This window comes from Sturnira hondurensis, unplaced genomic scaffold, assembly GCF_014824575.4.
Source record: "Sturnira hondurensis isolate 20B ecotype Veracruz unplaced genomic scaffold, ASM1482457v3 Scaffold0016617, whole genome shotgun sequence".
Lineage (NCBI taxonomy): Eukaryota > Metazoa > Chordata > Mammalia > Chiroptera > Phyllostomidae > Sturnira > Sturnira hondurensis.
This window is the reverse complement of record NW_028089248.1, coordinates 7,040,235-7,055,567: the sequence shown is the minus strand read 5'-3', so window position 1 is coordinate 7,055,567 and position 15,333 is coordinate 7,040,235. Positions and strand designations below refer to the sequence as shown.

Genomic DNA, 15,333 nt, shown 5'->3' with positions numbered 1-15,333 from the left:
GTAACATAACGCCCTTGTTTGGGAAGAACACACACAAGTATCGAGAGGCAAAGTGACATCATCTCTGCAAGCCACTGTGAGACGATTCAGAGAAAAAGACACCTGTGGAGGAAGAATAAAGCAGATAGGGGCAAACTATTAATATTTAGGGCATCCAGGAAACAGGTACATTGGAATGTTTTTGCAATGTTTCTGTAAGTCTAAGTGTGTCAAAATAAAAATGTTAAAGTCCTATTTCATAACCTGAAAGGGGAAGGAGGGTAAAGATCACATCCTCTCCTGATATCCAAAGTAGAGCTTCAATTATTTATAGCTGAGGCTCAGCCGCAAGCTTTGGGGCAGGGTTGCTGACAGCCTATCTGACGGCCACTGCGTGCAGACCAGGCAGTCACCTAGCCGACACTCCCAAGGTTTTCTGTGTCATGGCCCCTTTGGGATCCTCGTCGAATCCACGGATCATGTCTCTGTAGAAAGATGTGTATGTACAGAGGTTTGGATGTAATCAGTGTTGGGGATTTGGGGTTTCCTGATGCTCAAGGGTAACCGGCATGGCCTGAGGCTCAGTGTCGGCCCTTGCGGTGCTCTGGCAAACCACAGCAGGTGCCCGGCCTGTGGCTTCCTCACGGCCACACTGGCCAATGCGGCAGTTCTGCCACAAGGACTCTGGGCGTGAGACACTGCTTCCGCTTCCTGAGCGTTCTCTGTGTGCCCGGCTCAGGGCTCCCGGCCTCCCAGAACCCAAACAACCCGTGAGATGTCGTCTGCACCTTCACCCACCTCACAGAAGAGACATTTGCACGCCTCAGGCGTGTGCCTGACACCCCTGCCTCATCCCCCATTTCACCACACACAGCAGAGTCTGGAGTACACAGATTTAATGAGACAGTGGCTGCGACCTCATCCCAGCTGGGTGCCCTTTGCTGTTCCTCTGGGCGGTGCCAACCAGTTTCTCAGTGGGTTTAGTAACGTTGCCATGGACTCATACCACCTGTGATTCTGTTTGGAAACTGTCATCCAGAAGGTGTAGGTGGGGAAGAGGTGCTGAGGCAGGAGGTAATTGAGGGAACTTTAGAAGTGGGGAGGGGGAGAGCCAGCTCGGTGGGACAAATGCCAGCATGCTAACATTTTCTCTGGACTGTGACTGTACCATGGGAAACTCAGGGATGGCTAATTTCCCCAAGACAAAAATGTGTGGCCATGAAAACGTGCAGATCAGAGGCACCTGGCCTTACCCTCTCTGCAACCCCAGAGGAGAGGTGGGCTGCGAACCTGTCAACTCTACTCCTCACTGTCACACTGAGGCAGGTCAGAGCAGACAGTAAGAGGGTCACCTAAAGCCACCACACGACACTGTCTTCGGTGCCCCTTGCATCAGCCAGCAAGCTGAGCTGCCTCTTCTGCTGGCTACCACCTCTTCCTGTGGGTTTCCCAAAGGTGTGGGGCACCTCCGTGGCTGTGTCCCCTGCCCCTCCTGCGTGAGGCAGCTGAGCACAGGAAGCCAGGGAAGCGTCTTCCCTCAGGCCTTCCCCTCAGCGGCAGGGTCTCGGACACACCAGCCTGCAGATGTCGAGTTGGTGTGGCTCCCCCACTGGAGAGCAGCGGGTCAGGTGCTGGGACCAGCACACCTTACTTGCGCCTGTCTTCCTTCAGGGGCTCTAGGCTTCCTGCCTGGAGCTCCCTGCAGCAAGTATTCCCAGCACCTGACCTCAGGACCCCCAGAAAAGGCCCCTGGCTGGTGGTCTCCAGCCTGTCCAGGTTCTTCCACAGGCACTGGAGTGGGGCAAATCTGGTCCCCAGACATGCCACCAAGCCTGCTGTAACCAGTCCTCTTGCTTAACCTGGAGTCTCCCCCTCTCCACACCTAGAGGCAGGACTCCCAGCCGCCCGCTCAGAGCAGCAGGGTGAGCTGGACGAGGCCAAGTCAGGAGCTGTAGACCCTCGACCAGAAGAGAGCCCCATGGCCCCCTTCCCTCTATGTGGTACAGAAAGGTCCTGGACTGGCCCTGTCCCTCAATTCCCAGTCTCCAGGCAACATCTCACCTACTGGAGAGTACCGTGGAGACAGGGTCCTTGGGGGACAGCTGTGAGGAGCCCCAGCCAGGAACAGCCAGAAGATCCCAAAGGGACAAGGGGCTGGGGGGATGGGAGCCTCCAGGTAGATCCCAAACCATCCACTGCTCATGAACCTGAGGCCCAGGCTGGGTGTGTGCAGCCACCATCCTCAGGTCTTGTCAACCAATCCCCTGAGGCCAGCCGGGGTTGGCAAGGTGGCTGCTACCCTGCTGCCTAAGCTTCAAGGGCATGGGGTCCTCTTCACCACAGGCAAGAAGAGAAACTGTCCACTCCCCTGCCTGTGGGGCCCTGCAGGGGTGGGGGCACACTCCAGCCCTCTCCGCAGCAACACACCCAGGAGACAGCCAGGCACAGTCCCAAGTCCCAGCAAGTTCCCAGGCATGATGGTCCCTGTGGTGCTTATGCCCCTCAGGCCCAGCATGGGGGAGAGGTCCAGGGGCTGCACTCCAGGGGTCTCCAGAGCACAGGAAACACCTTGGCATTGGCAATGACCAGGAAGGTGGGCTCCAGACAGGCCCAGGAGGGTGCCCAATGGCTCTAGGCATCCACGTCTGGACCGGGCTCCTGGAAGAGAGACTGCTTCCTCAGGGTGAGCCGGGCACACTTGGGGCAGGTGGTGGAGTTGTCGTAGTAGCAGTCCCTGGGGGGTGCGGACAGGGAGGTGGGGTCAGACCCCAGGGATGGGGCAGGGCTCGCACACGGCGCAGCAGTGGATAACATCTGTCACACAGCATGCAAACGGCTAGCTCCAGGAAGTTCACAGTTTCAACACTAGTCCCTTCTGCAACAGCAGTCCCAGCTCTGTGCAGCTATGACGTCAGCTGCTGCTGTGACCAACAGCAAGCAGCCGGCAAAACCAGTATGGCAGAAATGGGGTTGCTATCCCATCTGAGGCCACTGTGAGGCGCTGTGCAGGGCCCAGCAGGTGGACGCATGTTATTAGTAATCATGCATATTAAAAGGCTGAAATATTTTTCTTCCAATTTATATGTATTATTTTTCCAAACATTCAGGCAGTCTTCATAAAAGTTTAAGTTATTCAATGTTCATAAACAAAATGTTAGGGGTTTTTTTAGCCTGGAGAAGTCTGAAAAAAATCACTTGGACACTGTTAGTGCCAGTAACTAGAAGGTTTAGGGAACTCTGGCCTGTGCCAGCCCTGAGGGGCCAACCCCAGACCTGGGGACGAGGGAAGCAGGTGGGACGCAGGGCTCACACCATGGCCTCCCCAGCCTCACAGGTGAGACATGGAGTTCAGTCACATCAGGCCTCACTTCATATCTCAGGGTCAATGTGAAGGGCTTTGAACACGAGGCAGCGAAGACCAAGCCCTCAAGGTCTCCCTTCCTGTCCCTGACCTTGTGGCCTCAGGGTGGGGTCGGGGCCACACCCACCTGTGGAAGACAGCGGAGCAGTCTCGGCACACGGATGTGTGGCTGTCGAAGGGGAACAGCACGTCGCCCTCTCTGCAGAGCTCACACACGAAGCCCTTGGCTTGGCACCGCTGGGGGTGGGGGTGCGGGTGGAGGCCGTCAGCACTGCTTCCCAGAGCACGTGGCCCCAACACTTCGCCCACCCCACCCCAGGAGCTGGGCGAGGAGAGACACCAGGTTCACGAGGGGCACCCACCTCGCAGTCCAGCTTAATGTGCTTGGCGAAGAGCGTGTGGGTCTCAGTGAGCGAGCAGCCCAGGCGGCCCGTGTGAGCATCCAGCAGGTCCTGAACCGAGTACATCTCGTCGTTCTCCACGAAGTGCTGCCGATCCTGGAGCTGTGGGTCCAGCAGCGGTAACTCCAAGCCCAGGGAGGGCCCTTTCCGTGGCCCCCCTATCCCTGCCTACCCACCATCCAGGCCCCGGGTGCTTGTGGAGCAAATAGGCTCAGCCCCTCCAGCCACACAGGCCCCAGGTACAACCCACCTCTGCCTGGCACATGGCTCTTCCTCCCAGACCTGCCCCCAACATTCCCATCCCCTTCTCTGCCTCATTCCGTCCACAGAGCTCACCCACCTGTGAACAGCTGGTCTTTCTTGCCTTCCCCACCCGAAGGGCAGCCCTGAGATGAGGGCAAGGGCCTTGTTTGGTTTGCTGCCTCCCAGAGGCCACACAGTATGTTTACTGCCCCAGCGGGCACTCAGCAAGCACAGGCTGCAGGAATACATAGGGTAAGCCTGTGCCTGGTCCTTGCCATGCAGAGTCTCAGAGAGGCTGCAGGGATGATGCCCGCCTCTCTCGGTGCCCTCTCAGGAGGTAACCAGAGAACACTTTTTAGGCAGAAGGCCTGTTTGTGAACATAGACCTGGAGATGCCTGGGACGATGCAGAAGACTCCCAGCTAAAGGCACAGTGTGACGTGCCCTAGGCTGTCTGGCCGCGTCCCGCTGCCCCTGCCCTGACCCTGCGTGGGCAGGCTGACCTGCAGGAGCAGACGCGCTTCCATGGCCTCCTTGCAGGTGATGAAGTACGGCTTCATGAGCAAGATGTCCTGGCGCAGCTTCTGCAGACAAGACAGGCAGGTAGGCCTGCTGGGCCCGGGCAGGGCTGCCCCGTGGCACTTCAGTGTGGCCTCTGGAGAGGGTCAGCTCCTCTTACACTCTGAGTCAGAACCTTCACACCAGCAGGAAGGGCCCATGTCTGAGGGTTCCAGCCAATCTCAAGTTCAAAACACAGCTTCCAGGCCAGGCAGAACCCTGAGGCTCTACCGCCCCATGTCTGAGAATGACACAGAGCCCTAGGGACCTTGGCAAACACACAGGCTCTGCCTTGTAGCCTGCCCTTCAAATAGAATTCAATTCCTCCTGACCACCTCATGGGAAACTGCTCACCACCGCCACCCCCCCAGCCACGCGTGGGCTGGCTGGGCTGACTGAGGTGCAGTGCGTGCAGAATACACCCAGGAATTCAAAGGCAGAGTATGAAAATGTCTCAATGATGTCTACAGATTACGTTGAAATAATCTCCTGGGTATATTGGGTTAAATAAGATATATTATTCAAAATAACTTTACCTGCTTCTTTTAAGTTTTTTAATGTAGCTACTAGAATTTTTCAGATTTCCTCTGACCCAGCATCATATTGAGGCCGGACGTTGCTCTGGCGCTTTCAGTCCATAGGTCAGCGAGGGGCCGTAATCTGAGCAGGTGGGTCTCCCCTCAGTTCCCACGACGCACGCCCCGCTCGCCCCTCCCTTCGCGAGGAGCAAGGTCCTTGCACCCACGCACCCAGTCCGCGCCTCACCCGAATCTCCACCAGCTCCTCCACGTAGTTGAACAGCAGAGGGTTGATCTCTCGGAGCCTGAGCACCGGCCGTGACATCATCAGCGCCAGGTAGCGCATGCTACAGCGGGACACCTGGGAGCGGGGGAAGGAGCATTCCCTCCAGCTCTACACCACCCCTTCCCTGCTCCTGGCCACGCCCCCAAACCCTCTCCTCCGCATGGCCACGCCTCCAGCCCACATTCCCGGCCCTGACCTCACCTTGCGTGGTTCGAAGTCCCAATTGTGCACCACGCGCGCAGGGATGATGGCCAGGTCGTTCCAGTGGCAGTGGCTGCAGTAGTATTGGCCCGTGTAGTCACACTGCCGGGCCTCGCTGGGCACGCCTCCTGCGGACCCGGCAGGTCGTTACAAAGTCAGGGCCACTCTGAGGGTCCCAGCCACACATGCAGGCGTCTTCTGCGCCCCATGGTGCTGTCCCGTCGCCCAGCTGGGCCCACGGCACACTAGAGAAAGAGCCCATGGGGTCCACCCTGCAAACCTGACCGGGTCAGGGCGCCTCACTGCCTGGTTTTCTCACCAGTAAGATGGAACAATTCCAGGACTGCCGAGGGGACCCCATTAATTCACATCCTAAATCTCTAGGGCCTGACGCACAGCAGTGCTTGACTACCTTGGGTTTCTCCGAGTCCCTGTCTGGGTGCACTGTCGGTACCAACAGGGAGGCACAAAGGTGCCCCTCTGGGACCTGGGCCAGACCCCAGGCTGCTGGCTAAAAAGCCTCTCATCACTCCCCCAGGAAAAGGAGACGTGTCTGCAGGAGCCACGCTGGTCTTGGCTGCCTGACTTACCCAGTGTCCTCACGCCGCCCTCAGCCCGCACTCACGCAGAGAGATGGGCGCGCGGCACTCGGCGCAGCGGTAATCCTGGCTGTCCAGCCCGGCCTCCGGGCAGATGTTCAGCTCGTACTCGGCTTGGTGGCTGACCTTGGAGCGGACGCAGGGCTTGGAGATGAGGTTCAAGCACTTGCTGTGGCAGCGGTAGTAACATCCTGGGGCGGTGTGGGGCGCCGACAGTGCGACTCTTAGAAGCGGGGGCGGTAGCCCAGGCTGACTTTCAGCTGCCAGGACCCCCAGAGGGGCTCCTCCAATTTCCAGACCAAAGGTCGCTTGGTCCCTATCATGAGCCTTGCCCCGAAGTCATGAGCAGACTCGGCCCTGGAACTCCAGATTCAAAACCCCAGGGGCCCACCTGACATCCCCACCTGGACGCATAAAGGCTGTCCAACCCATGGGGTCAGAGTGGAGCTTCAGCTCTTCCCTCCCGTGCCCGGCCCAGACAGGGTTCCCATCTCGGAGCTCAGCCAGCCATCGTTCCACCTCCTGAGGCGGAAAACCCTGAAGGCATCCCCACTCCTTGCCTTGTTCTTGCAGAAGTCCTTCTGCTTGTTCTTCCGCAAGAGGGCACAGGTCACTCCCAAGGCCCACCCTGGTCAGAGTGCCTGCCCCTCTCCCACCACCCTCCTGGAGCCCCTCCTTCCTTCCATGCTCAACTCAGCAGACAGACTGACCCTGTTCCAACCCGAGTGTGTGCAGCGCCTGCCAAGGCCGCCAGCTCACTCCTAGAAAGGCCCCAGCAACCTCTGAGCCCACATCGGCCACACTGCCTCTCAGACACAATGGTCCAGCCACCTGCTCTCTGCTCCTCATCGAGGACACCACTCACGGCGACCACAGGGCCTTTGTCACCTCCTCACAGGAACCTTCTTCCCCAGACTCACACCTGGCTTGCTCCCTGACCTCCAAGTTTTTCCCTAAATGTCACTCGATGCCTTTTCATTCCCCTAAAGTCACACCCACCCGACTGCCTGACAGGTGCAGTTCCCTCCCCCATTTTTCATCACTGTGCTATGTCATCTAACACACCACGTCCTTCACTGGTTATTTCTCATCCCGTGGAGGAAGCATTCTCTCTGCACTGCCTCCTGTGGCTACTGAGCACCTGTAACATGGATACTGCAACTTAGAAACTAAATATTTATTTTAACTTATTTAATTTAAGAAGGCGCAAGTTGGGTCTTTCACCCCTTGCACACACCCAGGGCTCAGTGAATGCCCCACAGTCAGTAATGCCCCTAACCCACAGCCCAGACACGCAGCAGACCCATGAGGACCCTGCCCTGTGCCGGGCACCCGCCTGCCCACCCACAGGGGCCGGTCTGGGTCTGGGCCCACCTGTACAGGTGTACCAGGTCTGAATGAGCCCCCAGATGATGGCGTTGCATTTGTCACATGTCTGCTTCACGCTCTTGCTCTTCTCCTTGTAGAAGCGATGCTCCAGGAGGACTCGGATATTGGGTTCGTCGTCATTGGGGTCCTGAAGAGGGCCCAGGGGCCACTGAAGCTCCTCTCCCCTCATACAAGCCCCTCGACTTACTTCTCCCAGGCCTCATTTGTGACAGATGGGGAGTCTCTTCCAATGTCAAGAGCCTTTGCTCTTTAGCAATGGAACACCCAGTGGTCAGCCAGGCCTGGATCACCTGTCCGGTGCCCCTTGCACCTAGGTGCTGCAGCCAAGGGCTTGTGAGCCGGGGGACATGATCTTTGTCCCTTGTTTTCTGCTGGCTGAGTGCAAACGTAGGTGGGGACTCGGGCCACCTTGGAACCCCCCCCACCAGGAACTGTCAGAGCCAGTCAGAAAAGGAGGCCCCGGGGTCCCCATCACTATGTGGGCCCCGGACCACCCATGGCATTTCTAAGTGAGTGACACAGCTCATTCCTTTAAACCACAGTATCTTGGAGCCTTGGTGGCCACGGCCTTGCCTACATCCTGGCGAGTCTAAACTCCCAGGGACTCGGGGGCCAGCACAGGGGCATGGTGGTGGCTGAGACAGATGCGCAGACTCCGGGACATTACAGACACATGTGGCTTTGGCTGCTGGGACCCACGACCCCCGCTGTGTCCCCCTCAGGAGCTCCCACCCCCCAATCAGAGTCACGTGGTTCAAGGTACGAATTACCTCACTCACTTGCTACAGCGGGTGGACACCTGACCCAGGACCGGCCAAGTAAGGTCAGGCTGATAGAGAAGCCCAGCTCGCTCCCTGCCTTTCTGGGCAGCCCCTGCCTCAGCCCCTGGGAGGGAGCCAGGGGCCACCGCAGGCCTCCAGGCTTCCACACTCTGGCTCGGCTCTGGCTGCCTCCCTGGTGGGCTGAGTCTGCACTCACCTTCAGCTCCTGGAGCTTCAGCCGAAGGTGGATGAGCCTCACGACGGCGTCCTTCTGCCTCTCCGAGTGCTCGGGCAGCTCCAGGATCAGCTGCTTGCACTCCTCGATGGCCTGCTGCAGCTGCTGGACGTCGGAGGCCAGGAACAGGCCCTGGGGGGCGGGGCACAGGAGTCAGATGCCCACCCCATGCCCCTTGGGACCAGGCCATGCCCGTCCTAGTGGACTGCTAGGCCCAGAGCAGACCTCCGGCCTCCCCTTGCCCAGAAGGGGTCAAGAACTTACTCAAGGCCCGGGGAAGTTAGCAGCCCAGGTAGGAAGCACCCACACCACCCGCCCCCAAGCTGGACCATCTACCCACAGGTCTCCGAAGACCTGATTCAGGGTATTTTTCAAAGCACAACTTCCTTCTTTTAGCAATCCAGTTGCTTTCCTGGCCACGCTACTTTGCTACAGCTGGGGAAGTGACACTTGCTTATCATCAAGGAGAGGAAGTGGCCTCCAGCTTCATCGCCCAGAGACACCCAGGCACCCACACAGCCCCGGCCCCAGCACCTCCCAGTGACCCAGCAAAGCCTGCAGCAGACCCAGGACAGTGCGGCCACTGGGGAAGGGAGCCGGCTCAGGGTGTGAGCGCTGAGGCTGCCCAGGAGCCGGGCAGAGGAGAGGCAAAGCCCCGCCTTTGTGGGGCTCGCAGGGGGGCCTGGAAAATGTCATCGTGAAGATACAAGGCACGTGAATGAAACATGGGTCGGCACCGGCAAAGCTTAAAGCTACATAGCACATGGAAACTTCCTTAGAACCTGGGGCTTTGAGGTGAATCTTTTTTGATTGGTGTTACATTTGAATGTTACTATAATGCTTCTCTCAAAAGTTGGAGACCATTTGTATAAAACTAAAATACTGTCAAACTTTTTGTTTAAAAATCATTAGAGCCCTTTTATTTTTTTTTTAATTTTAAATGAAGTTTTCACGCAACAAAATGTAGAACAGACCAAACAGTGGCCCTGCCTTGCTGAGTGTGGGTAGATGGTGGGCAGTAGGCCTCCCTCTCTCCCTCCCTAACCCTCACCCAGCAGTGTGTCCACAGCACCCCAGATGAGGTCTTTTTGCTTCACAGGAACATGGAGCGCGGGGGCAGGAACGGCCCTACCTGGGAAGAGCAGACCCAACTCCCACACCCAGGCCCAGCCAGCCCCACTGGCCCTCAGACTGGCTTGGCAAGGGGTGTCTGGTGTCCGGTGGGCCTCACATTGAGGAGCCCTGGCCAAGATGGACATAGCCCCTCTGCCCGAGGGTGGGGTGACTAGGGAACGTCTGGCTCCTACACCTTGGGGGCCCTGAACCTTACCACAGGGCGGGAGAAGTGGTCTTCAGCCAGACCAAGGTCCATCACACGCTCAGTACACCGGAACTCCAGCTCCCCAGGGGGCGGTTCAGGCAGGCTCTCTGGAGCGAGTGCGGTGCAGGTGTGAAGGGCAACAGAGAGAAAAAAGTCAGTCCACCTTTTCCCCAGGGACAGGCCAGGCGGCTGGGGGGGGTCAGAAGGGCCCCTGGGGATTCGGGGAGCCCACAGCGGGTGCTGAGGGGAGCCTGGCCCTGCCTGCGCATTTGCCATTGTAAGGGAATGTGCAGGGAGAGGAAGCGGCCAGCATGGTACCCGGCTCTGGGGCAAAGCCAGCACCCCCCACCACAGAAACTGGGAAGGGGGTTGGGTGCCAGTATGAGGGGTCACGCTGCCCACACGGCCCCCGGCCCCAGCACCTCCCAGTGACCCAGCAAAGCCTGCAGCAGACTGAGGACAGTGCAGCCACTGGGGAAGGGAGACGGCTCAGCACCCACCTTCAGAAGCAATGTCTGGGGCCTCCTCAGTGGCCCGCTGCTCATGCTGCCTTGGCCCAAGCTGCTTGTTGAAGGGGTTGAGGTGGGCCTGCCGGAACCGGGCCAGCTTCTCATCATATTCCATAGCATCCCACCTGCAGGCCAGACGAGGCAGGGGCAGCCGTGAGTGGCCAGCTCCCAGCTCACTGTGTCCTGTTCCCGCTGTTTCAGGGGCTCTCAGGGGGCATGCCTGGCCTCCTCAGGGGCGTCTGAGCGGAGGCCCCCACACCACGGCCTCTATCCTCAGCCTCTCCCCAAAGCAGGCAGCCACTCACCCAGGCCCTCTGGGTGGCGTCCTCTGGGGAAGACTGATGACATCTAACACATGTACAGATGAGACGGGAAGGGGCAGGAGGAGGACCTGAGCTTCGGAGGGGGCCGCCGGCAGACACTTTCCCCGCACAGTCCTGGGTTCCTACGTGGCTCTGGTCCAGCCCTGCCCTCGCTGTCCACCCCTCACTGTCCACCCGACACCGTCTGCTGAGAAGGCTCGGCTGCCCCCTCGACACACAGCTACCAGAACTCAGTTCCTCAGTCCTGGCCCCCACACCACAATACTCCTTTCCGGTCAGAGCACCCCAGACTCACAGCCCTGAGCCCGACAACAGTCTGTGATGATCACCAGAGAGGACAGTGCTGGGCACTCCAGAGCCGATGCAGGACCCAGGCCCTTCCCAGGGCCTCATGGACTCCCCGTGCCGACCAGCAGCTCACTGGCCTGGTTCCCATGGACTGGACCTGTAGCCTGAGTCAGGGCGTGGCCTCCCACCCCTGGGCCCCAGGCAGGAAGTGCCCACCTCACTGCCCAGCATGGCCCCCTCCCCAGAGCCCAGCAAACTGGAACACGCAGGGCTGCTGACGTGAGAGGCAGGGGCTCTGGCTGGGGGCAGTTCCCACCCCAGGCCCTCCCACCTAACCGGCTGGACCACATTCCTTAGCCTCCAGGCTGAAATGAGTCTGCAGGCAGCAGAAGAGATTTTTTAAAGCTTGGTAGTAAGTTTCTGGGTGCGGGTTATGTTTTCTCTACATCCACTTAGAGTCTGAAATAATTCATAATTATAAAAGGCAACCTCCTGGCTCTTATCTGCCCCCACCCCCCACCCCACTGCCTAGAAAGAGCAGAGACCAGCAGGAACACCCTACGGACGGTCCCCCATACCCCAGCTCACTGCCGGCTGTCCTGCACTGGCTAGGAACCCCCATACCACCTTCAGGACCTGTTCTCCCTGTCTGACATCTGTGGGTGGGGCTGGGAGCTGGCAGGTCCCATCAGGCAGAACCAGGAACCCACAGACTGGCTGCCCCCAGGCCAGGATGGGAGGACATAGGTGCCATGGGCACCTCACACAGGATAGGATGTCAGGCCCTGATGCCCAGTGACCCCTGTCCCCAGCTGCCCTGGTCCTCACTAACCCTCCTCCTGAGTGCTGACAAAGTCTTTGCTTGGTCGGACTTTAATCAGGCCCATGAACCTTCTCCTAGGCCCTCTGTGCCCTTCCTTATGAAACCCAGTTTCAGCAAACATACTGCTGAGCCAGCCCAGCAGGAGTGCCCCACCCTGACCTCTAGTCACCCCCTATCTGATGGGGTTCCTCGTTCTCCCTCAGATACCCTAGGTGTCTGATCATGCTGCCACACCTTCAGCAGAATCCCCCCAACTTGTGACATTTCTTAGTGTTTTTTCACCCACTGACCCCGTCCTGCCCCTTGGGCATTAATCCAGGTGGCCCATGACATACTTGGAGTCAAGCACGGTTCCACACAAAGGCTTCTTACCCATACAGCAACAATCCTGAACAAATCTGCTTTAGTAACTGTCCAGGTCTGGTTCTGTTTCGACAGAGGAGAACCCTGGTTTTCTCCTTCTCACACGATTTCCCAGCAGCCAGATGTGGTCACGTACTACACCCTGACCAATGGATGTAAACTGAAAGGTCTCCTGACATGTCTGGAAACTGTTCTTTTTTTTAAGTGCTTTTTTCTTTTTTATAGATTTCATTTGTTTATTCTTTAGAGGGGCAGGGGAGAGGGAGAGAAACATCAATGTATGGTTGCCTCTCGTGAGTCCCCTGCCGGGAACTGGCCTGCAACCCAGGCATGTGCCCTGACTGGGAATCGAACCGCGGTTCTTTGGTTTGCAGGCCTGCGCTCAATCCACGGAGCTACACCAGCCAGGGCTGGGAATTGTTCTTAAAACGAGGAACTTCCCCTCTGCATTCCTTCTGTCCTCTTGCTGCCTGGGATGCAGATGCAAGGATGGAGCTGGAGCAGACCCCTTGGGGTAAAAGAGAGAAGCCCCACCTTGCTCACCCCTGGGCTCCATTTAAATGAGAAAAAAATAAACTTCTGTTTAAACTGCTGTTATTGGGGGGATGATTTCTGGCTCTTGCAGCCAAAACATCCTAGTTGATAAGCCCAGCCCAATTTATGGCAATAAGTCAGATTAGCCCTTTCTAATATGGTCTTAGGCAAATGCCTAAGCTTTTCTTGGATTTCGACTTCTCATGTTTTAAATGGGGATAATAATAGTACCAACTGTACAGTGTGACTGTTAAAACTAAAGTCGCCCAGGCTGGTGTGGCTCAGTGGATTGAGCACCAGGCTGTGAACCAAGGAATCACCGGTTCAATTCCCAGTCAGGGCACATGCCTGGGTTGCAGGCCAGGTTCCCAGTTGGGGGCATGTAAGATAGATGTATCCCACAACCAATGGATGTATCTCTTAGACATTGGTGTTTCTCTCCCTCTCTTACTCCCTCCCTCAAAATAAAGAAATACAATATTTTTTAAAACATTACATTAGTTAATGTTAATACAAAGTTCTGAACACTCCGGTCAGCACCTAGGAAGTATTCAATAAATTCTCGGTAGAACTTATGATTATCATTGCTACTCTCACTGTTGTGAATCAGACAGGCCCGATTTAAACTCTGCCTCTCCCGGGGTGACCCCATTTTCTCGTCCATAAACAAGGCCCTGGGGCACATGAAAGGGCTGCGTGCTTGTTTGCGGCAGTGCAGCCCTCGGCCCAGAGCTGCTGCTGAGCACACGGTCACTCTCGTCATATGATGACCAGCCCACCCCCCGCGCCTCCTCCCGGAAACCTTGCGGCGTTTTGAAATACAGCCAGAGGAGGTGGAGCAGGGGCACCTCAGCCCTTCCCAGCAGCTCCTGTCCTGCTATGGGCTCCTGTGGAACAAGCCTGTCTCGTCCCCCTCCTGTGGGCAGTGCAGCCCCCGGCGCTGCACAAACAAATGAGTGGGGCTATCTGGACCCTCTCAGCCTCAGTTTCTCTCCTGCTAAGTCAGGGGCTGAAGTCACAGCCTTCCCTTGGGGCTGTGGAGGGCTGACAGATGAAGTTCTCACAAAAGGGGCCAGGGAGATGCAAGCACCCCCGCCACCCCATCAGCTTCATCCCAGAGAGCTCGGCACCCAAAATCCAGGCTTGGCCTCACAGAATAGTCAGGAAGGCAGAGACTGAAAAGAATCAAGAAAATCAGCTATCCCACCCTCCACCCTCGTCCAGAGGCTACCCCCTCATGGGGAGGGGGCTCCTTGACTTAGCAGTGGAAGGAAACCCAGGTGAATGAAGTCCAGAGCTTAGGGGCAGGGCTGGAGGTGTGTGGCTGAGGGACGTTGCGCTGAGCTCAGATGCCCTCACCATGACCCCAACATGTCCTGCCTGAGGCTGGGACACCAAGGGGTCCTGTTATCACCACAGCCACCACCAGAGGTCCCTAGAATTCTCCCTGGAGCGGGAAGACCACACATACTGTCTGTTCATACCCTGGAGGAGGCCTGCCAGGACCCTGCCAGGACCAGGAACTGGGTTACTGTCCCTTAACGAATTGTTTGTCACTAAAGCCTGGCAGGGTGGACACCGCTGGCCTAAGGGACCCAGCCACTCCCAAACGGCCCCTCCCCCACCTTCACCCACAAGAGCAACAGGCAGACACTCTGGGGACCCTCTCTGGGGACTATCCTGCTGGCAGAGGGGAGGTCTGTTCCACCACCCCACCCATTTCATAGGTGAGGAAACTGAGACTCAGAGCGGCCCAGCATCCTCGAAGGCAGGCACAGCTGTGAAGGTCCCCAAGGGACTCACGAACCCCACAGAAAACAAGGGTTGACAGCAAGAAGCGGTGACAATGTCACTTGGGGGACCTCTTCCCCGCCTGTAGTTGCTAAACCCTGCCCCATCTGGGTGGGGTTACAGCTGAGACCACATACACCCCCTGTGCCCCGGTGAGGACTGTAAGTGGGCATCCCGACCCCACAGGTCTGAACCTTCCCGGGCGCGGGCGGGGCCTTGGGCAGATCCCTGACCCCTTGAGTCCTCGGTGACCGCGTCGGGAAAGGGGGCTGCCCGAGCTCCGGGGCGCGGAAAGCTGTGTGCACCCAAGGGCCAGGAGCCCCGGTTTCCTCCACCCCGGGCACCCCCTGCCCTCACGGACCCGCCTAGGCTCCCCCTCCGCAGCTCACCTGACCGCCGCCGCCCTGGCTACATTGTATCCCGCCTGCCGCCCTGGCTACATGGTATCCGGCCCGCCGCCCGCTGCTGCCGCCTGCGGCCGGGAGGCTCATGGCACGCGGGTCCCGAAGTCTGCGCGCCCTTCCCCGCCACGTCCCGCTCTGGGAACGGGGTAACGCTTGATCTCACCTGTTCAAGGTGGTATGGACAAGCTGGGGGTGCTGAATTTCCTAGATTTTCCGTCATTACAAAAGGCCGGGTTTAAAGAGACTCCAGACCCCAGTGGTTGGGGAGGCGGGGAGGAAGAAGGAGTCACCGGGAAGCAGCCGCCTCTGCGTCCTCAGGGTCCCCTGCCTACTCTGCGCGGTGTTCACAACGGCCCATCAACCCCGTTTACCGAGGAGACTGGGGCTCAGTGAGGTTGGGAAGCTGCTCGGTGGAGAACGTCGTGGGGGTGGCGGGGTGGAAGAGAG

General features: G+C 58.1%; 1 protein-coding gene across 4 annotated transcripts; it reads right to left on the bottom strand.

The window, feature by feature from the left end:
- Positions 1 to 858: 858 nt before the first annotated feature.
- On the bottom strand, positions 859 to 14,958 carry DEF8 (differentially expressed in FDCP 8 homolog). 4 transcript variants are annotated; one of them, XM_037066461.1, is made up of 12 exons: positions 14,872 to 14,958; positions 10,352 to 10,485; positions 9,861 to 9,958; positions 8,513 to 8,662; positions 7,520 to 7,661; positions 6,172 to 6,336; positions 5,547 to 5,674; positions 5,307 to 5,420; positions 4,487 to 4,567; positions 3,703 to 3,843; positions 3,468 to 3,577; positions 859 to 2,713 (listed from the first exon to the last, which is right to left on the bottom strand). In XM_037066461.1, exons 2-12 carry the CDS (start codon positions 10,473 to 10,475, stop codon positions 2,611 to 2,613), a joined length of 1,356 nt encoding a protein of 451 aa, XP_036922356.1. In that variant the 5' UTR covers positions 10,476 to 10,485; positions 14,872 to 14,958; the 3' UTR covers positions 859 to 2,610. The 4 variants fall into 4 exon arrangements, with proteins under 4 accessions (XP_036922356.1, XP_036922353.1, XP_036922355.1 ...); XM_037066458.1 differs by lacking the exon at positions 14,872 to 14,958 and adding an exon at positions 11,013 to 11,142; XM_037066460.1 differs by lacking the exon at positions 14,872 to 14,958 and adding an exon at positions 10,979 to 11,125.
- Between the last annotated feature and the right edge of the window lie 375 nt (positions 14,959 to 15,333).

What these genes read in the sequence shown, in the direction of transcription:
- DEF8 (XM_037066458.1), bottom strand. Translation starts at nt 11,119, where the DNA reads ATGGGAACCAGGCCAGTGAGCTGCTGGTCGGCACGGGGAGTCCATGAG. An exon ending in ACCACTTCTCCCGCCCTGTG is followed by an intron (nt 8,663 to 9,860) that starts GTAAGGTTCAGG and finishes CCCGCCCCCCAG; the next exon opens with GGCCTGTTCCTGGCCTCCGA. An exon ending in TGAAGCTCCAGGAGCTGAAG is followed by an intron (nt 7,662 to 8,512) that starts GTGAGTGCAGAC and finishes GGCCCTCTTCAG; the next exon opens with GACCCCAATGACGACGAACC.